The sequence below is a fragment of the Coenobita brevimanus genome, chromosome 103 (genome assembly GCF_032717465.1).
Source record: "Coenobita brevimanus isolate Jiangsu-jjx chromosome 103, ASM3271746v2, whole genome shotgun sequence".
Classification (NCBI taxonomy): Eukaryota; Metazoa; Arthropoda; class Malacostraca; order Decapoda; family Coenobitidae; genus Coenobita; species Coenobita brevimanus.
The window spans coordinates 8,435,378-8,458,492 of NC_137056.1; the positions used below are offsets into that span (position 1 = coordinate 8,435,378).

Sequence of the window (23,115 nt, forward strand, 5' to 3'; positions counted from 1 at the left end):
AGCAACAAGAGGACACTGAATGAAATTGAAGAAGTCAAGCTGCTTGAAGGATATCAAGAAATATAGCTTTCCTTATAGAAGTATGGACCTGTAGAACAGCCTGGACAAAGAGATTGTCCAGTCTAAAAACTTAAACGAGTTTAAAGCTAAATCTGACTTCCTGAGAAACAGTGACGGGAACCCACGAGCAGAGCACATTTCGTGTATAACACAATTAGGTGTATTAGGTAAATACATAAATATTTGGAACGACTTAGACGAAGAGGTGGTGCAGGCAAAAAACATTCATGTGTGTAAAAGTAGACTAGATAAACGTGGATATGGAGACAGGACAATACGAGCATTGCTCAATTCCTGTATACTACATATAGGTAAAGACAAATAGGTAAATACACACACACACACTTACCATCACTAAGGCTAACTTTCTCCACAGCCAGAATATTGTGGGCAGATGCTCCAAGTTGCATATCTCCTGATGAATCAGTCCCTGTCCTCTCTCGTCCACCACCCTCACCGTCACTCTCACTATTCTGTGGGTGTGGTGAAAGCACTGGTAAAGAAAAGCAGATGGGCAACAGTCTGGTAGAAATATGGATATGAAAACAATGAATGAGCAAAGATAATATGGAAGTGGCACACAGAGAAACAGAAGTCATTATCAAGTAAAGGCGCCTATTTTTGTTCTATGGGCAATACATGTACAGAAAGGTTGGTGAAGGGAAAGAGAAATGGGAATACAGTAACAAAGACTGGAGGCGAAAAAAAAGGGGGTGGGCAGGGAATACATCATCCTATTCCTATTTTTTCACTAATGTCACTCTTGCTGATCAGTGGGCTTAGCAGAGAGGCTGGTAAAGTAAAAGGGATGAGTGACATGTGAGTGATGATATGAATGGAGAAGATAATACAGAACAGAAGAGTAGAGGGCCAGTAACCATCATCCCAATCCTGTTTTCCAATAATGGTCACTCTCACCATTCTGTGGGTGTGGCAGAGAGGCTGGCGAGCAAAATGGGATGATGCAAGTCAAGAAGCTGAGATACAAAAACAAGAATGGGGGAAATAGAGTACAAAAGTGACAGGCAGAAAGAGGAAATTCATGACTATCCTAACTCTATTTCCACCAGAAGAATGGAACGGGTAAAAGGCAAAAGGAAAACAGAGACATGAAAAAAAAACACACTGGGGAAATAAATTAGGGAAGAGAAAGTACACAAAGAAAATAAATCATCATATTTCTATTCCTAGCAACAGTGGCATGGAGTAGACAGCAAACTGTGTAAATACTTTCATTTTCATTCAATCATTCATCATCCAATCCTATGTTGCCCCATGAGGATACTTTCACATCAAATTTTATATAAATATGATAATACACAAACAGACATTGACTATCACATTGCATGATGCATCACACTGTATTTTCTTTCTCTTTCCCATCCTTTATCCTGCTCCTCCCCTCTTCCATCCTTCAACCAACTCCTCCCCTTTCCCATCCTTCACCAGCTCCCATTTCCCTTCCTTCTACCAACTCCTTCCCTTTTCCATCCTTCTACCAACTCCTTCCCTTTTCCATCCTTCTACCAACTCTTTCCCTTTCCAATCCTTCTACTAACTCCTTCTCTTTCCCATTCATCACCAACTCCTTTCCTTTCCCATCCTTCTACCAACTCCTCTTCTTTCCCATCCTCCTACCAACTCCTCCCACTTCCCATCCTCCCACCAACTTCTTCTCCTTCCCATCCTCCTACCAACTATTTCCCTTTCCCATCCTCCAACCAACTCTTTCTCTATTCCATCCTTCACCAACTCCTCCCATTTCCCATCCTTCTACTTCCCCCCTTTTCCATCCTCCTACCAATTTCTCCCCTTTCCCACCCTCTGACTAACTGTGCTTCCCTTTCCCATCCCCCACCCTGCTCTTTCCAATGCCTGTTCTTCTACCTACTCTTTCCCTCTCCCAACCTTCCCTTTCTCTTTTTCCATACCCCCGTCTGCTCCTCCCCATTCCCTTTCCCAACTTTCCACCAATGCAAGTGTTATAACAGGCAAGGACAGGGAGAAGCTTCAAATTTCATCAAAACAGACTTTACTGATCTTCCATAAGGCCAACTGACAAACATAAAAACACCTCCACTAATTACATCACATTCCAGTATGAGACAGGCCTGGCATGTATTCAGTACAGACAGTGGGTACAGTATCAGTGTTCACATGGTGACATGGGAAACTGTGTGAGAGATGTGAAAAGTGCTGGGCGTTAGGAAATGGTGTATCAAGTCTAAACCCAGGTCCTCAGGAGATGGTATATTAAGTCAATACCCAATGCTCAACATCATCATTTTTGGATTTACATCTGTTTTCCATGTAGCATGGGTCAGATAGTTTCACCCGACAGAACTCCTCTACAGTATGCTCTGTTCTGCACCAGCTCTCTAGTAATACTGTATCTCTAGTTCCAAGGTCATCATAAACCACTTCATCCCATATTTTCCTCAGTCTACCACTTTGTCAAGAGCCCAGTATTGTACTTTTCTACTGTACTTCTACACCCCAACACCCAACTCTTCTGATCCATCCTCTCAATATAAAAAAGCCATGTAATCCATCTACATTTTGCTTCACACAGCCTCCCTACCGTATCAGTGCCAGTGACAGTAAGGCGTGGCTGCTGTGAGTTAGGGGACTGAATCTCCTGCCACCGAGGAACCCACGTCACACCCTCCTCTTCCAGCTCCTTGATGAAATGCTCAATTATCTCCTTACCCTGAAATGGGAAATAATACTCTATGAGCTTGTCCTAAAATGGGAAATACTCCTCTATGATCTCCCTGTTAATCACAGGTAATGTATTTCAGCTTAGAATATGCTTTTTGAACTGGAAAGGTTACATTAGCCCTCAATGGCTCCAATTACCACCATGGGTACTTCAACGCTAGATGAAATTATCTGGTAGTAACGAGAATAAACTACTGTACAAAAACATGCCCTTGTGTTGAATTTGTCAAGTTCTTCATTATGTTAATACTGTACCTTTTTATCTTATTCCTTCTGCTTCCATATGACTATATTGTATTCAACTTGGGGGAAAACCTCTCACTGAAAGGGTTAATGAAAGCTCCCTGTAAACCCTACGTCTAATAAAACAAAAAGTAATGCCACTCAGGGATGAGTGAGGCTCGTCACTCGCATCTTAAATGTTGGGACCAACTGCCTAGCCCCGGGCTCCTACGCTCCTCATGGGGCAATGTAGGATTGGATGATGGATGGCTGGATGGATCTCCTAAACTGAATTTAATAATCCAGTGGTAGTAAGGAAACAAAAATTGTGAAGGGGTTAAATCTGGTTGACTGTGTTGTCTACTAACCTAGCCAAGGCCCTCTACATCTTAACAAGTATAAGACTGATTTTTTTTTTTTTTATCTATGCTATTCTACTCCACTCTTTATACTGTGGATGCTCAAACCATTAAGTGCAATTACTATTGCATTCTTCTGCCCTATAATATCTTCTCTGATGTTTATCCATCCATCCATCATCCAGTCCTATGTCGCCTCATAAGGAGCGTAGGAACCTGGGGCTAGGCAAGTTGGTCCTGACATTTAAGATAAGAGTCACCAGCCTCACTCATCCCTGAGTGGAATTATGTGTTCCATAAACCCCAACCACCCCTTGGATATAAACCTACACAGGCTCAATCTGACTGGAGCACCTTAATTACCCACTAAACCACCAGGTGCCACAATTTGGTTATATGGTTACCACCCGGCATGGTAAATGATTTCTTGGTGTATAGGAAACCATTTGGCTTGTCACACAGTGTAGAGCCACCCATAGGCAGAAAGAAGAGGACAGAATGAAGGAAAGAAAGATAGAAGATGGAGTGTACAGTCACCCGCAGGCAGAAGGAAGAGGAAAGAATGAAGAAAGACAGAAGAGGAAGGATGGAAGAGAGGAAAGGGCAGACACCCAAAGCAGCACTACATTGAGTGAGTGGATGGTAAGCACCCCTCCTACCACCCATCTTTGATGTTAAACATACAATAATATGAAAGGAATTTGTCTGACACTTAAGTGATTGATACCTCTTTTGAAAATGACCAACAAATTTTTTCAACAGCATACACTGGCAAGAGCAGTAAGAGAGTGAATGTTTCTGTTATGGCTGTTCTATCCCCTCATTCATTTTCCTCATTACATTAATCTTTCACCTTTTATATAAATACTTTGATCACTTGTTTCTCAAATTATTTTCAATCAGTTATATTATTTTGGTGTAAGTCACTTAGCTGAGTTGCCATATTGTTTCTAACAGAGAGAGATACACCTACAAACAGGGCTAAAAACATAACCTTCTTAATGAAATAATTACACTGCACTACAGGTACTTCCTTTTAATTACAGATTAACACAATCCCTCTCTCCACCTTCCCTCTCTAGATGCAACTCCATACCTTTGAGATATTTTGAGAATACTGCTTCATGGCAATCTTCTCCACAGTGCTCTCAAAGCCAAAGAAAGATTTTACATCCAAGGTTGCAGTCTGCTCAAAACATGTCCAGTCACTGTTTTCCGGGTGTACCTGTGGGGCAATGGGAGACTGGATTAGATATCTATATAGTTAACCCCTTCAATCCAAAGATGTAATATTTTACTTTATTACTGCTACCACCAGATGTCAGTCAACTTGGACAGACCTCTAACTGTGTTAAGGATAACGAAGGCTATTGCTAACCTCTACAACTGGAAAAGTCTCTCTTCAGGTAACTAAGGCTGTCTGGTGATACATACATTATGTACATACACTCAATCCTTGTAAATCGCATGTTCATAAATCACGGATTCGTAAATCACGGCTAGGTGGCTGTCAGACTGCCGGCAACCTTAAATTACTGTTATGTCATGAAAATCACAGACCTAGGCACCCAAGTGGGCCTTTTCAGAGGAGAACCATAAACCGCGGCATTCAAACTGAAAATCGCGACCCAACAACCAATAACCGCGCGTCCCTGGTGGCATATGTGCATACTAATGCTGCCATGTTGTTGTTGTTCTTGTCCCGCCAGTCCGCACACTACAGACCGTCACCACGGAGTACGAGAGTTACCTGCCTTTTTTGTGCAACTTCCCCCACCTCCTACCTGCCATGGCCCCTCCCGATGAAGTGCTCTAAGCAGTACGGCGTCAAGAAGCTGCTGCAGTTGTTGTACAGTCAACGTTTGCAGCTCATTCGTCATGTTAAGGGGGGAGGAAAGTTTTCAAATTTGGCGAAAGAGTCTGAGAAGGACAAGTGATGAGAGGTTCTAAGTTCTTCCCAACACCACCCCACTCCATTCACTTAAGCAATTTCGTCATAGGATTAAGGTGAGATCCCACTTAACATGGCTTATTTCTATTTAATACATGCACTGAATATTCCTATATTTGTATGTTTGTGTTTGATGGTGCCTAGGTGGGTGTAGGTAGGGTGCTGTGGGAGCAGGTTGGCCAAAGTCCAGACCCAAATTAATTTTTTACATGAGTTATTATTCATAAATCACGGAATTTGTAAATCACGGCAGTGGTCCAGACCCAAATTGCCGCGATTTACAAGGATTGAGTGTACATATATGCATATACAGAATACATAAAGATGCCACTGTACTTCCAGTGAAGGAATCCCCATGCTGAGGCTGGCCACAGTACAGCTGATATTTTCTGTGGACTAAATCCTAAACCAAGTAGTAAAGTCAGTTACTATAAATATTTGCCAACAGTTGCTGGAAGCTGTTGGTAAAAAAGAAAAAAAGAAAGAAAAAAAAAAAAGCATGTCTAAATGAAGGTGCAGAGATACAACATGTACTCGTTGCATTTTTATGTGCTTGTGGCTTTGGTCTCATGAAAGCTACACCTAACCCTTCTAGTTCCAAAAGTCTCTCCTAAACAGAATTAGATCACATGGACGCAAAAAGACTGAAATATAAAAAGCATCAACCAAATAAAATGGTTGATACATACCGAGTATCTGCACTTCTCATTGATGACAACCCTGGAAGAGAAGCTCTCGTTGTGCGCCTCGATGGTGAGTGTGCGGTTGCGACGGTCCAGTGTGTTGGTCTGTACGAAGTAAATGAATTCCACACCCATGATCTGGAAACAAATATAAAACTATCATCAGTTTAGCTCAGTCTCACCAGGTCTCGGCAAGTGTGAGTAACAGAATTTGATTTAATGTTTGACTGAAAGCATCAGTATAAATAATGCATACAACAAGAGGTACCCAGCACTGCCTTGGTAAAGATGAAAAACTTATGGCCATGCAAACCAAAGATGCCCAGTACCACAACAATCACCACTACCATCATCGACAATATCACTGTCATCGCTACCACAATCATTAAAACCACCATAATACATATCATTATTCATCACAATGATGGATGTAACTGTGAAGGACAGACATATATTCCATTACATATACATATCCTGTGCATGTATTGTATCTCTCCATTCTGCAGGAATACCCAGTGTATAATGAAGTAAAAATGCACAATCCCATTGTTGAGTTCATGTGGTATATTTAAGTCTCTAACAACAAAAGAAATCTCTGCTATTTTAGTCTTGCAACTGCTAGATCATTTCATTTACCGGTACCTCAGAGGTGGCCTCTAGGGATCCCACTGACCCATTCTGCCTACTATGATGGGCCCCCAGGGGTCCCAGTCTGCCTAAAATCTGTTCAGGTTGGATGTACAAAAGCTCTGTGCAAAAATTTGCTTCCCTAGGGGAGGGAAATAAATCCCACCTATATCACCCTCCCAACTACAAAGCCCATCCACCAACACCACCTACTACAATAACCCTTCTCATGTTTACAGTTAATTTAGAACACAAGGGAGTGCCACTGCCATCCCCTTTCCCCCTGGGTCTGGATATATAAGAATATTCACTGGTCTCATCCTGCCTAAAATATGGATGGGACACACACAAAAAAAGGGGCAGCTTCTGGGGATCCTATTCTGCCTAACAGGATGGCCCCCAGGGGCCTATCAAGCTTGAAACCTGCTTAGGGTTGAGGTATACCTTGGTGCAAAATATTGTTTTCCTAGGTAAAAACCCTCCCATCCACACTGCTCACCCACCACATAATCCACTCCAATAACTCTTGTAATGTTTATAGGATGCTCAGACTAAAAAAAGGGGGGGGGGGAGGGGAGTCGTAGATATGGATCTGCTTAAAACATGGTTAGGGTAGAAGTCTACCTCTGTGAAATATATTTTTCTCAAGTAAAAATCCTCCCACCTGCACTCCAGTAACCCTTGCCGTGTTTCAAGATAAATTTGAATATGGGGAGAGGAGGGATGGGAGGGGGAGGGGCAGGAGGAGGGGGAGGGGGAAGGGAAGAGGAAAGGGAGGGGGGACTTTAGATATGAAGAAATCCTGATTAAAACCTGGTTGGGAAGAAGGTCTATCTCTGTGCAAAATTTCAGTCACCTAGGTACAAAAATGGCAGGACAACACACACACACACACACACACACACACACACACACACACACACACACACACACACACACACACACACACACACACACATTTTACATTATTTATACGACTGTATGTTAGTGTGTAGGTAGTGGTAACATGAAATGACACTCCACTGAGTGACATGAGAAATGGTTTTCTGAGGTCTGGAATATAACTGACTACACTGGATGGTAACCACAACTATTGGATGCCAGACACTTTTGTGAGTACAGACACTCCAACCAGATATGGCCCACGATACTTTATATACAATGAGGTGGTTTGGGGTTTACTGCTCACATACTGCCACACAGGGACAACTGACGGGCCATTCTCATCTTAAGTGTTCATCTAAGCAGCCTAGGCTCCGACCTCTACACTCCTTATAAGGCAATAATGGACTGGATGATGGATGAATGGATCGTCGTGTTTTAAAAAATGGGGGGGGGGAAATAATGTCCACAAATTGTTGGAAAGAGGATACATCTGAAAACTCACACAGAACTTGAAGGTCCATGGATAATCTACTCTCTTCTGACTCTGGTATGGTGGTAGAAGTACAGTACATTATAATTGCCGGCAAACGTAAACATAAGCGAAATACATGCATAATATACGAAAAACTGCTATCTGAACATGTACATATGTGGAAATGTACATGAATCATGTTCAAATACAAATAAGAATACGAAAGTCGGAATAACTAAATATGAAGTCAGTTAACGGAGGAAGAATGAAAACTGACAAGAATAGCAAGAAATTTACACAGATAACCAGTGACAAAAAGTCATTTGTATAATTGCATTAATAATAAACACTGCTAACAAAGTGTTAATATGCACTCACAAATTAACTCATCAGTCATGGATTTTTTTGATGGCTAAAAAAGTCATCCAGCCTTTGACAGCTTTCTGCTGCTTTTTCTCTCTTTATTGTTATTATTATTATTATTATTATTATTATTATTAGCAGCAGCAGCAGCAGCAGCAGCAGCAGCAGCGGCGGCGGCAAGCAGCAGTAGTAGTAGTAGTAGTAGTAGAAGTAGTAGTAGTAGCAGTAGTAGTAGTAGTACAATAGTAGTATCATCATCATCATCAATATTATTATTATCATTATTATTGTTGTTGTTGTTGCTGTTTTGGTTCACCCATCTTCTGGCTACCTGTCTGAAGCACAGAGGCCGTTACTGTGTTGACAGCTTACCTGAAGATATCGGTTACTACTCTTCAACCAACACCGGTGCTTGTTAATCCACAGTAATTACCCTTGCCTAAAGCAGTGGTGAATTAAAGTAGAGCAGCTCAGAAAAAGGCAAAGGACAACTATGACAGCCGCACCCCCCTCAGCCATATCCCCCATCTCATAAAAAAAAAAAAAAAATATCTTGTTTGCCATTGAACACATACCTCAAATAAGCCCCAGGAATACCCCATATGCATTCCACACTCACCTCAGATACATCCTTGACACATCTCGGTTGTACATCAGACACATTATCAATACCTCTCACCCCTCAACACAACTAGCAATCATAAGTGTGACACTCATAAAACTTTCCGGTTGCAACCAACGAATTTCTTTTTTTTACCTTACATCTTTTCCCATTGTTATACAGGGTCAGTGTGTTTGGTCGACACAGTTGGCGAACACCCACAGGTGCTGCCCAATCCAGTGTGTCTGGATTGGGCAGCACCTACTGGTGCAGCAAAACCCAGTACGTCAATAATTTAATTTAAAATTAGATTCCTAAAAGAACTCTTTTGCTACAGTAACTTTTCTTTCCTTTACAGGTGGCTTTACATTGAGTGACAAGCCAAATGGTTTCCCGTAAGCCAAGAAACCATTTACTACGCTGGCTGGGTGGTAACCATATAACCAAACCATACGTGCTCCCCACGTGTCAACAAGTGGGTTGGTGGAGGATTAGTGCCCCTCCCCATAAAACAAATAACTCAGAGTCAAATGGCCACCCCTTACGGGATTGTGGCGTCTGGCAATAGATAGATAGACAGATAGAAAATTAGCAATAAAAGCTATAATGTGAGAGCAACACTCCAAGAAGGAAAATAAATATAATGCTATATTAGGTTTCGTTGAACTCCTGCAGAAAAGAAAGGGTGGGGTTCTATCGAAAGCCCTACAATTTTATGTTGCTGAAACCCCCCAGTTCACCCCCAGCACCCTCCTCCCCCAACCCCACCCGCCGGGCTGCAGGCAGGTTTGTACTTACAATGACCTTACAATGGCCGTGAAGGTAACATGTTTTGTGAAAGGATATTCTACTGAATGCCGACCCAACCCCAGTGAAAGGAACCCTCAGCACTTCTTTTCAGGAAGCATATACAGGGTCATTTTCTTGTTCACTCTGAAGCTTTCTTAACGCCTCTTCCCTTGTTATTTACTTTACCCATTACATCTTAACAATCCCTAGTATGTTAATGATTCAGAGTATGTGCAAATCAGATAGATACTGTATAACTAAAATATCATACAAGTGGATATTAAGGTAGCCTATAACATACAAAATACTCGTAAACCACTACGGAAAGCGGACTATACAACGAAGTCTTCTGTGCCACCAGTATGACAAAATATGGTTGCGGTTACCTTAGTGTGCGGCCACGCATGCTACAAACATGTAACTGACAACAGGAAATGAAGTCGAGTGTTTCATCCAAGGATTAGCCACCAATGCAGCTGTACTGACACTGCTTAATTTCCTCTGGCTGATTAAATATTTGCGACCAATGTGACTGCGGTGACTAAGCCTTTAACATCTCATTTACAGTACTATCTATCTATCCACCAATCCTTTACTGCCCCATAATGAGTGCAGGGGTCCGGGGCTAGACTAATCGGTTCCCACATTTAAGGCCACACCTACGTAAAGCAGTCCTGTCTGCAATGGAGAGCCAGCTCGCAATAAGGAGGACCCATGTTGAATTTTAGGCAGGTCAGACTGTCCGGTGCAGTCTGCTTCCACGCCCCTGTTCACCCGGCACTACCACTAGGGCTCTGGATGCAAATTCAACCACTGAGGGAACACCATCTTGCGGTCGATAGGAGTAATCTAAGTCATGTTCTGTCTGCCACCCACTGTGAAAAATGCCGTCACGTGATGGAAATATGGGGGATACGGAAATCCTACAGAATTTCAGAGTGGGTCAGGTTTGTGCAGTTGGAAATAGCATTCAATAAGCGTTTCAATATAAAAAAACATCAGGGGAAAAAAAAAAGTGGGGAGTTCTTCTACACCAACACCAACTTTCAAGACAATATTCGAAGGATGAAAAGAAGTGTACGATACCTGACCTACAAACAGCCTGGACAAAAACTGTTTCCTCACAACTTACACCAATCGCCGCCAGGGGAGGTAAAAATGGCAGGAGCCTGGCACAAGTTGGGACGCATTTAATCAAGCGCGCCAAAAACACTCTCACCCTGCTAAAAGAAAGAAGAGGCCGGGCTGGTGGAGGAAAAAGGGGAAAGAGGGAGGCGGAGAAAAAGAGAGGAGCAGAGAGAAGAGGAGGAACCAGGAAAAGAGGAGGCCAAAAAACTAGCACGTCGTTAAAAGAAAGGAGGCCTGGCAGGAGGAGGAAAAAAGGAAAGAGGAAGGTAGGAAAGAGGAATAGATAAAATAGGAGGAACAGGGAGAAAAGAGGGCTCTCAACACACACATGCTTTCAAAAGAATGACGAAGGGAAAATAGAAGAAAGAGGAAAGAAGAAGAGAGGGAGAATACACACGGACAGGGAGAAAGGAGAAAGAAGGAGAGAGGAGGGAGAATTGAGGAAAAGGAAGAAAAGAGAATAAGTAAATGAAAGGTAAACAGAAGAGAGAGAGAGAGAGAGAGAGAGAGAGAGAGAGAGAGAGAGAGAGAGAGAGAGAGAGAGAGAGAGAGAGAGAGAGAGAGAGAGAGAGAGAGAGAGAGAGAGAGAGAGAGAGAGAGAGAACAGCAGAACAGGGAAGGGAAGAGAGAAAAGAGAAGAGCAGAGAAGAGAAGAGAAAAGAGCTGAGATGAGCAGAGCAGAGGAAAGTCGCGAAGAGAAAAGAGCTGAGCAGTGCAGAGCAGCGAGGAGTAGAACAGAATTGAGAAGAGCAGAACAGAATAGAAAAGAGTAGAGTAGGGTAGAGTAGAAAGGAACAGAGTAGAGCAGAATAAAACTGAATAGAACAGAGTACAGTAGAGCAGAGCAGAGCAGAGTAGAGTACAGTAGAGTAAAGTAAAGCAGAGCAGGGCAGAGTACAGTAGAGTAGAGTAAAGTAAAGCAGAGCAGAGCAGAGTAGGACAGAACAGAGCACAGTAGAGAAAAGAAGTAAAGAGAAGCCACAGCACTGACAAGTTTTAAGAAAGGAGAGGCGAGGCAGGAGGAGGAAAAACAGAGAGGAACAGAGAAGATGAGAGGAGGGAAATATGATGACAGCGGAGAAAGGAAGGAAGAGAGGATGGAGAGAGGAAGAAAAAGATAAAGAGGGAGGAATGCCAAAAACGATCGCAGGAAAAAAAAAAAAAAAGGAGGTGCAAAAAGGAAGAGAGGGAAAGAGATAAGGGAGAATATGTGGAACAGAGGTATGAGGAGGAAGAAAAAGAGGAAGAGAGAGAGAGAGAGAGAGAGAGAGAGAGAGAGAGAGAGGAGAGGAGGCTAAACCCCTCCCCTAAAAAAACCCGACGAGGTAGGAGGAGGAAAAAGAAAGAGAGGGGAAGAGAAAATACAGGATCAGAAGGAATGAGAGAGAAAAGAAGAGATGAGAGGAGGAAGAATCGAGAAAAAAAGATGAAAGGTATGAAATATAAAGTGGCTTAAAGGACAAGTGAAATGGTAAGAGGAAAAAGAAAAAATACCGAAAAAAATATGAAAGGGGCAGAGAGAAAAGACATGGGGAGAGAGATGAAATGGAAGAAAAAGCAGGGCACCAAAAGATAGGTAAATGGAGAGAGAGAGAGAGAGAGAGAGAGAGAGAGAGAGAGAGACGAATGACGGAAGCAAGCTGAGATTGGAAAAAATAAAAGATAAAGAAAGGGAAAACGAAAAAAAGAGAGGAAAGAAGCATAATGTACGGAAAAGAGAGGAAAAAGAAAAGAAAAGAGGTACAATAAGAGAGAAGCGAGAGGCAGCAAGGGTATGGAAGGAAGGATATGGAGACACTAGCGAGAGTACAGCGATGGGTGACAAAAGATGACACCTAGATTGAGAAATAAACCATACTAGGAGCGTTTAGAAGCCCTGAATCTCTTCACCCTAAATAACGGAGGTTACGAGGAGATTTAATTCAAGTATTCGAAATATTCAAAGGACATGATAATACGGGCCTCGATAAATATTTCACAGTTGATCGCTCAAACTATACTAGAAGTTATGGACATAAAATTATTGGCATACGATTTCGGTCACATGAAGCTATGCCTTTTTCTTTAACAGAGTTGTAAATGTCTGGAACAAACTGCCCTCAGATATTGTAAATTATGATACAGTACTAATCATTATTAATCGCTTGGATAAGTATCTGTCATCTAAACCCCAGCTAAGCATGTTCACTCCTGACTAACACATTTCTGTGGTGTATGCTTTTTTTTTTTTTTTTTTTTTTTTTTTTTTTTTTTTCAGAGCCTGGAAAATACAGCCAAAGAACAACATCGATAAATAATGATGACTTAATATTACTCTCCCTTTCAGGCGGACAATGTAAAATAAATTTCCTTTCCCTCTTTCCTACGAAATTTCATTGACAATTTATCTATGCTGCATGGTGGTCATTCTCACTATCTCCGGCCGGTTTGGGCTGGAGGGTTTGGTGGGTGGGGGAGGGGGAGCCTTCCTGCTTTTCTATCCAAGTCTTTAGCTGACAGAATAGTTTTGCTAGCTATTTCCTTCACTACAGCAAACAACCACGAAGGGACCAACAGCTTTCTTGCTGTTTGCTTTCCTTTGTACTCCTTTGTGTGAGGGAAAACAGACATGAGGATGGAACGTTGGAGAGAGGAAGGAAAAGAGATGATAAGAAGTAGGAAAATAAAAAGAAGACAGAGGAAAGAGTGATTGTGAGGGAAAGAAGAGGAGAGGAGAAGAGAAGAGAGGAGAAGAGAGGAGAGGAGAGGAGAGGAGAGGAGAGGAGAGGGGGGTACTGCATGGGACAAAAGAGAGGTAAAAAAAGTTACCCCTGATGGATTCTCCCCTTGATTAAACGGCAGAGATTGACGACACTGCAGGTAGGTAGGTGGGGGGGAAGGGAGGGAGCGGGCGAGGGGGGGAGGCTGGCACGTAGGTAGGAAGGAAGGAAGGAAGGAAGGAAGGAGGGAAGGAAGGAAGGTAGCTGGGCAGTAAATACATAGGGAAAATGCAGAAAAAAGAGGACACAAGGTAGGTTCGTAAGCAGGTAGGTGGACAGATGCACAGATACAGGCAGGCAAATAGTCTGGTATGTAGACAGAGAATCAGGGAAATAGAGGAATAAACAGAGAGACAAGGAAAGAGACAAGTAGGTAGCCAATGAGATACATACGTAAGCTATACTAGGTGAAAGACGAAGCGAATATTTTGACAAACTTCTGAATGTAACTTATGACTGAGTGGCTGTTGTGGTTTCTTCGTGCAGATGTTAATGATGAGGTGACTGGGTAGAATAGGCGGGAAGAGAGGAAGTGCAGAAACCGTCACAGAATATTAACTGTACAAAAGCAGAAGGAATAGACAGGGCTACAAAAGAGAGCATAAAAAAGCAGCGTTGTGGAGTCAGACTACTCGGTGTATGCTCGGATCAAGGTGAGGCACCCAAAGACTAGAAGACTGCATGAATTGTGCCGCTGTATAAGTTTTAGGTAAGAACGACAAGGGAATGCTATATCTTAGGGGTTAAAGTCTGTTGCGTATAACAGGTAAGGTATACAGAAGAGTGGTAATGAGAAGTGATTTAACATACCCGGTACAGCATGCCATACAAGGAAACGAGGGAGGTTTTAGGTGTAACAAGATGTGAGTGGATCAAGTATCTGCGCTCAGAAATGCTGAGAAGCATACCCAGAAGAGGAGGGATCAAACGGATCCTTTATGGACCTGGAGAAGGCGTATGATGAAGCCGACAGAGATGTCTTGGGGCGAGTTTTATATGTGCATGGGATGGGTGGGGAAACTTTTACGGGCAGCGATGAGTTTTTACCAGAGGATTTGGGCATGTGCGCGAGTGAGAAGGGAAGATGGTGAATGGTTTGAAGAAGAGGTGGGGTTGAGTCAGAGCTGTGTTGTATCCATACCTGTTCTGTGTTCATGGACGGGACGCTGTGAGGTGTAGTTGTTTGGGTACTGGGAAAAGGGTTAAGTTTAAGGAATCCTGGGAGAGGGGATGACTGCGAGGTAAACCAATTACTGTATAATTTACAAATGATGTGACACTGGTTGCAGACTCTGATGGTGGACTTTAGCGGTTAGTTTGGAAAAGCCTGTGACAAGGAAATATAAAGTAAATATGAAAAAGTAAGAGGTACGATTTAATAGACATTTCAGAACGCTATGAGAGTAAGTCCGAATGGGGAATATTTGGAGAAGTGAAACGTTTTAGGGAATTGGGGGTGGACATAGCAGAAGATGGGACTCAAATGTAAGTGTTGGGGGGGAGGGTAGGTGTTGGGGGCGTTAGTGTTGGGATGTAAGTGCTGGGGGCGTTGAAAAGTGTGTGGAAGGAAAGATCAATGTCTATGAAAGAAAGATCGGTGTCTATTCAGGCGAAGATGGATATGTATGAAGGCATAGTGGTGCCGACGGTGCTGTGTGGATGCAAGAATGGACCCTGAATGCTAAGGTGGAAGTGTTGGAAATTATATAGTGTCTATGGTCTACACGTGGGGTGTGATGGTTTGGCAGTTTCAAAAATGACACAAAGACGTGTGAAAGGAGACGTAAAATGTGAGAAAGGAAAAACCAAGGTGTGTTTAACTGGTATGGTCCAGGATGGAGGAAGGCGGTAAGGAAAATGCAATTCGAATGTAGTGTTTTATTGGGGGTGATTCACCGTTATTGAACAACAACAGGCAAGAAGTGATACGACTGGGGTAACCCGCCAATTGTAGGGGCTTGGCTATTGGATTAAATATGCTTTGTATACACCATTACATACAATTGAAAAACCGGATGTGAGTGAAAGAAGCTGTTTTCTCCTGCTTTCGGGTGTCACCTTGCTGGAGCGAGTAACAGGGAGCATGTATTAAAAAGGGGGGGGGGAGGTAGATATATCGGTTGTCGGTAGATATAGGCAGATTGGGACGTGAACTGACAGGCCGGTAAATATATAACGAAATATACACAGACAGGAAGGCAGGTGTATAATTAGACAGACAGACAGGGAGAGAAGTATACAGGTAGACAGGTAGGTAGATATATAGATAGGCAGACAGGTAGGCATGCATATGGACGTTCACAGCTAGGTGTGTATCTATCTATCTATCTATCTATCTATCTACCTACCTATCTATGTATCTATCTATCCATCAATCAATCTATCTATCTATCTATATATATCGAAAGCGAGAGAGAGAGAGAGAGAGAGAGAGAGAGAGAGAGAGAGAGAGAGAGAGAGAGAGAGAGAGAGAGAGAGAGAGAGAGAGAGAGAGAGAGAGAGAGAGAGAGAGGAGTGGGAGAGGGAAGGGAGGAGGAAAGCAGGAGGGTAGGTAAGTGGACAAACAGGTTAGGCGAGAGGCAGGCAGGCAGACAGGGAGATGAGGTAAGTACGGAGAGATACCGGATGGTGCAGGCAGGAAGGCAGGTACGTAGGAAAGTTAGTAAGAATGTAAGTAGGGAAGAAAGCACGGAAGTAGGTATGGAAGGTGTAAGTGGAAAGTAACTGGAGAAGCAGGCAAGGATGGGACTTCAGTACGAATGCTGGTAGTGTGACAGGAATCGAAATGGTAGGTATGTAGGTAGGTAGGTAGGCAGGCAAGTACAGAAAATGTAAAGAGCCTGGGGTGTAGGAGGGTAAGTAGGTAAGAATGCAAGTAGGGAGGTAGGTAAGAATGTAGGGAGGTAACTACGAAGTATAGGATATACGTTTGTAGGTAGAGATGGAGGAAGAAATGTAGGTGGGTAAGAATGCAGAAAGGAAGGTGTGTGTGTGTGTGTGTGTGTGTGTGTGTGTGTGTGTGTGTGTGTGTGTGTGTGTGTAATGTCCTAGTCCCTTAATTACCCAACAAACAACCACCCTCATTACGCCACGCCTAACAGCCCTTAGCGTGTCCTGCCTCTATAACGGGTCTCCCTTAATTACTTAAATTCCTATGCAGTCAGAGGGCCAACTCAGCTACTCTGTCCTTTTAACATGACCTTAAATCGCCCTCTCTCCATCTTCAGTGCTGAGTTTTAACAAGAGATTAACGCTAGAATATTGAGCTAGTCATGAAGAAGTGCTATGGAAACTGTGTAAATGGTCTAAATCTCCTCGAAGTTTAGGTGGAGGAACTCTCTGTCAAAATTCCTCTGCAGTGAGATATTAACAAGGAGTGTCAATGAAAAAGCGATATTTTCCATTTCTTTTTTCTTCCTTTCCTTTTTTTTAACAACCACCGGATTCGTTATTATTATTACTGTTCATCGTTATTGGTATTTTTATTGCCATCATCGTTCGTCATTATTTTCACCATCAAAATTATCACTGCCATCATATTATCATCATCATCAGCAGCAGCAGCAACCACCTCTTCCCCCCATCATCATCATCATCATCATCATCCAACCTCTCAATAACCCTATTTGGTAAGGTTATATGTGTCGGGACATAGGAAAAGCCAAGCCCCACATACTCGGTACTGTACAATCTCTTCCGCATTTTTCCCGTAGGAGCTCAGAGGCTGCTAGTATAAATGGCTCCCTCATGTCCTAACACTATGGCAATACAAACAAGGGTGTCCATTCTATCATGTCCTAACACTATGGCAACAAAAACAAGGATGTCCATTCTATCATTTCCTAACACTATGGCAATACAAACAAGGATGTCCATTCTATCATGTCCTAACACTATGGCAATACAAACAAGGGTGTCCATTCTATCATGTCCTAACACTATGGCAATACAAACAAGGGTGTCCATTCTATCATGTCCTAACACTATGGCAATACAAACAAGGATGTCCATTCTATCATGTCCTAACACTATGGCAATACAAACAAGGGTGTCCATTCTATCATGTCCTAACACTACGGCAATACAGACAAGGGTGTCCAGCCTACTCCCGTTCCTAGAGTCACATTTAGAGACATACGCAAAAAATACAAGGATAGTAGTTTTTATTACTACAAGGAGCGCGGATCCGGGCCTCCCCCTGGCGCGCGCGCACACACACACACACACACACACACACACACACACACACACACTTATGCGCTTAAAGTACACACGATTACAAAATCCGATCAGTGAACAAAACCTGTTTGTGTGTGTGTGTGTGTGTGTGTGTGTGTGTGTGTGTGTGTGTGTGTGTGTGCGTGCGTACATGCGTGAGAGAGAGAGAGAGAGAGAGAGAGAGAGAGAGTGAATAATGGACAGGGTCGTATTTCTAGTTGACTTTGGAGACACTGCAACGCCTCTTTTTCATTTATTTATTCTGCATATTACTCCTTGGTAATTCTACTACATGCTACTGTAATCTTACATCTTTTCAAAACAAACAATGTTAGGATCCCCAGTGAAGACAGTGAGAAGAATAGGCAAAATTAATCACTAAGGAAAAGGTGTTACGCCATTACAACGATCCAGAATTGAAGCCCTTCCCACCTTCTTCAGGAGATAGAAGGCAAAATAATCACTCAGGAAAAGGTGTTACATTACTACGATCCAGATTTTTAGCCCTTCCCACCTTTTTCAGGAGACAGGAGGCAAAACAAATAACTAAGGAAAAGGTGTTACATTACAACGACCCAGAATTTAAGTCCTTCCCACCTTCTTCAGGAGATAAGGGGCTTCCACGTGCAGCTTACACCTCCTCGAGATCACGTTGATGGCCCCGTCGGTGCTGGTGGTCTCCTTGATGATGTCCGTGCCCGCCATTATCGGGATCATGTCGCACCGAGGGAACCGACGCACGTACGCCTGAAATACGCAGAAAGGAAGGGTGAGTGGCTGGGAGGGTGAAGGCTATAAAAGAAAAATGGGGAATAGAGGTTGTTGGAAATGGCCAAAGAAGTGGTGAGCGGTTGAAGGCAGAGGGATACAAGAGATGGTGAAACAAAAAGAGAAAAAGTGAAAGACGGATGCCTGAAATACGAAGAAAGGAAGGTGAGTGGCTCGGCTGGTGAAGGTTATAAGAGAAGAAAAGGAGATAGAGTTTGCTGGAAATAGTCAGAGAAGTGGTGAGCGGCTGAAGGCAGAGAGATATAGGTGAGATGGCCACCAAGAGAGAGAGAGAGAGAGAGAGAGAGAGAGAGAGAGAGAGAGTATGCTAAAACTAATATAGACACCCAGAGGGAACAGTTTGTGGCAGAGATTGTGAGATTATAAAGAAAAAGGATGGAGTATTTTAAAAATGGTCAAAGGAGAAGTGGGGTGCGGCTGAGGAAGAGGGATATGGAGGGTGAAATGATTAGTCAGAGAGGGAGGGGGATACGGTACGTTAAACTAATAAAAATACGCATAAAAAAGATGAGCAGCTGTGAACAATGCAGAAAAGAAAGCGAGATGATAAGAATTAAGGAGGGAACACGGTATGTTAAAGAAATACAAACACACTGATGAAATAGTGACTGGCTAAGGACGGTGAGGTAGAAAATGTGAGGCGGTAGCGTAATTATAAAATAAATAAATAAATAAATAAAGTAAAAAATTATACTCTTAAGTTTATCCTTGAAGAGGGTCCAGTTCTAGCCGAAACTGTTTTAACTTCAAAAGAAACAAAATACGCAGAGAAAATGAGATAATAAATAACAAGAGAGAGAGTATGTTAAAAGTTACATCCACATAATGAAACTGTTTATACCCGCAGAGCGTCCAAGTCGGGCAGAAATTGTTGTATATTCAACATAAACTCAATCCAGTATTATTATAACTCCTACCCTCTAAATTGCAATATATAGACTTAATGAAGGAGTACTTAAATAAACAAATAAATACCTTACACAAATACATACATAACTGGGCTCCTACTAGCCTACAACAAAGCTACCATATCTGCTGGGGTAAAACTAAACACACTACAGAATTAACAAACGTGTATGAATAAAGGCTACATAACAGGAAAACTCTCCCTCGCCCACCATTTCCTCCGGGACAAGAGTTAACGGGAAAAGGGAAGCAAAAATGTCACGAATGTTGGAACGAATAAATATGGACATTTTAACTCGCAAAGACAGAAGAAGAATTACTGTGTTCTGTTTTATATGTCATGCACAATTCCGATGGTGAGGAAATATGAGGAAGGGAGGGGGAGTAAAATAGACAGACAGATAAACAGATAGATGGATGGTTGGGCACACGCATTCGTTTATATGACATGGGTACAGCAGATATATAGGTAGGTAGGTAGGTAGGTAGGTAGGTAGAGAGAGAGAGAGAGAGAGAGAGAGAGAGAGAGAGAGAGAGAGAGAGAGAGAGAGAGCTTGCGTCAGCGTACTTCTCAGGATCCTCAAAACATCCTGTCCAGTATCTTGATGTGAGATAGGAAAGTGAGTCAGGGTGAGAAAGTCAGAGATAGGTGCCATGGAGAGAGGTGGCGTAAAGTGGGTTAGAGACAAGAGTTAGAAAGATAAACAGGACGAGGAGCTTGTGAGATAGAGAGGTGTGAAAAAGTGTGTGTGAGAGAGAGAGGGAGAGAGAGAGAGAGAGAGAGAGAGAGAGAGAGAGAGAGAGTGTGTGTGTGTGTGTGTGTGTGTGTGTGTGTGTGTGTGTAGAGAGAGAGAGAGAGAGAGAGAGAGAGAGAGAGAGAGAGAGAGAGAGAGAGAGAGTGTGTGTGTGTGTGTGTGTGTGTGTGTGTGTGTGTAACAGAGGGAGTGAAAGCAATAACAGCATCCGTGAGGGTGTGAGAGTGAGAGAAAGCCAGTGAACAAGTGTAAGTGAGAAAATGAAAGTAAATCTAAGTGAAAGTGAGTGACAGTAGCTAAGAAACAGGCTAGAACAATTTACAGAAGACCAGAGAGAGAGAGAGAGAGAGAGAGAGAGAGAGAGAGAAAGAGAGAGAGAGAGAGAGAGAGAGAGAGAGAGAGAGAGAGAGAGAGAGAGAGAGAATGACGTAAGCAGGTGAACAAGAAAAAAAAAAAGGCGACGTTGGCATTAACCAAGGAGAGGGGGGGGAGGGAGGGAGGGATGAAGGGAGGGAGAAAGGGAGGGAGGGAGGGATGAATGGAAAGAGGGAGAGGAAGAGTGGGGAAGAGGTATGAGAGAAGGAAGGAAAAAGGGAGGACAGAGGGAAGGGGAAAGAGGGAGGGAAAGAGAATGGATGGACATATGGATGGAAGGGAGGAACGGAAGAGGAATGAACGGAGGAGGGATGGAAGAAGAAAGAGGAAGGGAGAAACGAGAGGGATGGTAGGAGAGAAGAATGGAGAGATGGAAGAAGGATGGATGGATGGATGAAAAGAGAGGGTGAGGGAGTGAGAATGGATGAATGGATGGAAGAAAAGGAAGAGGGATGGAGAGAGAATGAACGGATGGAGGAAGGAAGGAAGAAGGGAATGGAAATAGAAAGAAGGGAGTGAGAGACAGATGAGGGAAAACTGTAAGGAGGAAAACGATAACAAAGGAAGGGCAGAGATGGGGAGAGGGATAATATGGAGGGAGGGAGAGGAAGGAAAAAAAGATACTGGAGAGACGGGATGGATAGGAGGGGAGGGGAGAGAGGATGGAAAAAGACACAAGAATGTGGAGAGGGGATTGGGGAGGGAGGGAGGGAGGGTTGGCAAGACAAAGAAGCGAGACAATGTAAGGACAATAAGAAGGGAGAGGAAGAAAGGAGGATACTGGAGGAAGAGAGGACTGAGGAAAGGAAGAAAAAGAGGAGGAAGGGAAGAAAGGAGGATGGAAGAAAGGAAAATGAAAAGGGGGAAGGAAGAAGGAAGGATGGAGTAGAAATGGAAGAAGAAAGATGGAGAGAATGAATGAGAATGGAAAGAAATTTGAAAATCGTCCTCCTCCACCTCCTCCTCCTCCTCCTCATCATCATCATATCATCATCATTATCATCATCACCATCATCGTCATCATCACCATCATCATCACTCACGGTTCTCTCTCTTGGGGGAACACGAATCAGAGAAGAAAGGAAGCCATAGGATGTGCGGGTGTGTTTGCTCGCTTAACCTCTTCGCCAAAAAAGGGCGTTGGGGAGAAAGCTAATATTCTTATACAAAAAAATGTGGTTTTTATAATTACGTAAATGTGTATTTTTTTAACGCATGAGGTGTGTGGTTAATATTCTTACGAAAAAATGTTACGCAAGAAATTTTGTTAATATTCATACGCAGGAAATACGTGGTTAATATTCGTGCGCAGGAATTTCGTCGTTAAAACTCTTAAGAAGGATACACGTAGTTAACAGGGCCTAATCTAAAGCGGTAAAAATCTGTTTAATATTCTTACGCAAGAAATGCATGATTAATATTCTTACGCAGGCAATGTACGGTTAATATTCTTACCCAGGAAATACGTAGATAACTGACTTACGCAGGAAATATTCTTACGCTTGAAATATGGGGTTAATAGCCATACGCAGGAAATACGTGACTTACTTTCTTACGCAGCAAATGTGTGTCAACTAACGATGGATAGATATGATTATTATTCTTAGGCAGGATATATGTGGGTTGGTATTATTGTTTATTATTCTTCCCTTCTGTTCCACTGACATGATGAAATATGGAACGAAAAAAAAAAAAAAAAAGATGGTGATGTATTGGAGAGGGAGAAAGGAAGAGAGAGGAGAGAGGAAGAGGATGAGAAAAAGCTAAAAATAAAAATGGATACAGAAAGGGCGGATGAAATGAATGCACGATCAGGAAAGGAGAAGAGAAGGTAAACAGAAAGACATTAAGGGAGGTACGAATGTGGGGGAAGAAAAGGGGTAAAGGATGTAGTATACTTAGGGAGGTAGGTAAGGAGGAGGAACTCAGAGGAACGGCGGCGAGGTAAGGCAAAGCAGGGTAAGGTATGGTTGGTAGGTAGGTAGGTAGGACAGAAGGAAGAGAGAGAAAGGTAAGTATGCAGGTAGGTAAGGACGAATGTGCTAAGGAGGCAAGCTGACCCGTAGGTAGGAAGGGAAGAAAGCACGTAGGCAGGCAAGGAACGTCTGATACGTACTGTAGGTGTGTAAGTAGGTAGCTACGTGGGCTAGTAATCAGGGTAGTAGGTTTTTTTAGGAGAGAGAGAGAGAGAGAGAGAGAGAGAGAGAGCTAGGTTACACAAGGAGTGAACAAAGCGGTCTCTCTCAGCACCACTGCACACTCAGCATTATGGCACTATCTCGCTCCTTCACTGCATTACCCAACACACACTCGTATTACTCTCCTAATTCGAGAAAATCAGACTTATTAAAAAGAACGGTAATAATAATAATAATAATAATAATGTAAAAATGGTATCAGTACTAGCAGTGGTGGTAATGGTAGTAGTGGTAGAAATGTTTGTTCGGGAAAA

The 23,115-nt window shown here is 42.8% G+C and overlaps 1 protein-coding gene across 1 annotated transcript in view; it reads right to left on the reverse strand.

The window, feature by feature from the left end:
* retm (real-time) overlaps nt 1-23,115 on the reverse strand; it is a 247,637-nt gene that overhangs the window by 88,948 nt on the left and 135,574 nt on the right. The window contains exons 2-6 of the mRNA XM_080284937.1: nt 18,436-18,585; nt 6,003-6,134; nt 4,459-4,587; nt 2,642-2,770; nt 1,787-1,815 (exon numbers count right to left, since the gene is read on the reverse strand). Of these exons, the coding sequence (XP_080141063.1) occupies nt 1,787-1,815; nt 2,642-2,770; nt 4,459-4,587; nt 6,003-6,134; nt 18,436-18,585 (569 nt within the window). The remainder of the gene's footprint in view (nt 1-1,786; nt 1,816-2,641; nt 2,771-4,458; nt 4,588-6,002; nt 6,135-18,435; nt 18,586-23,115) is intronic.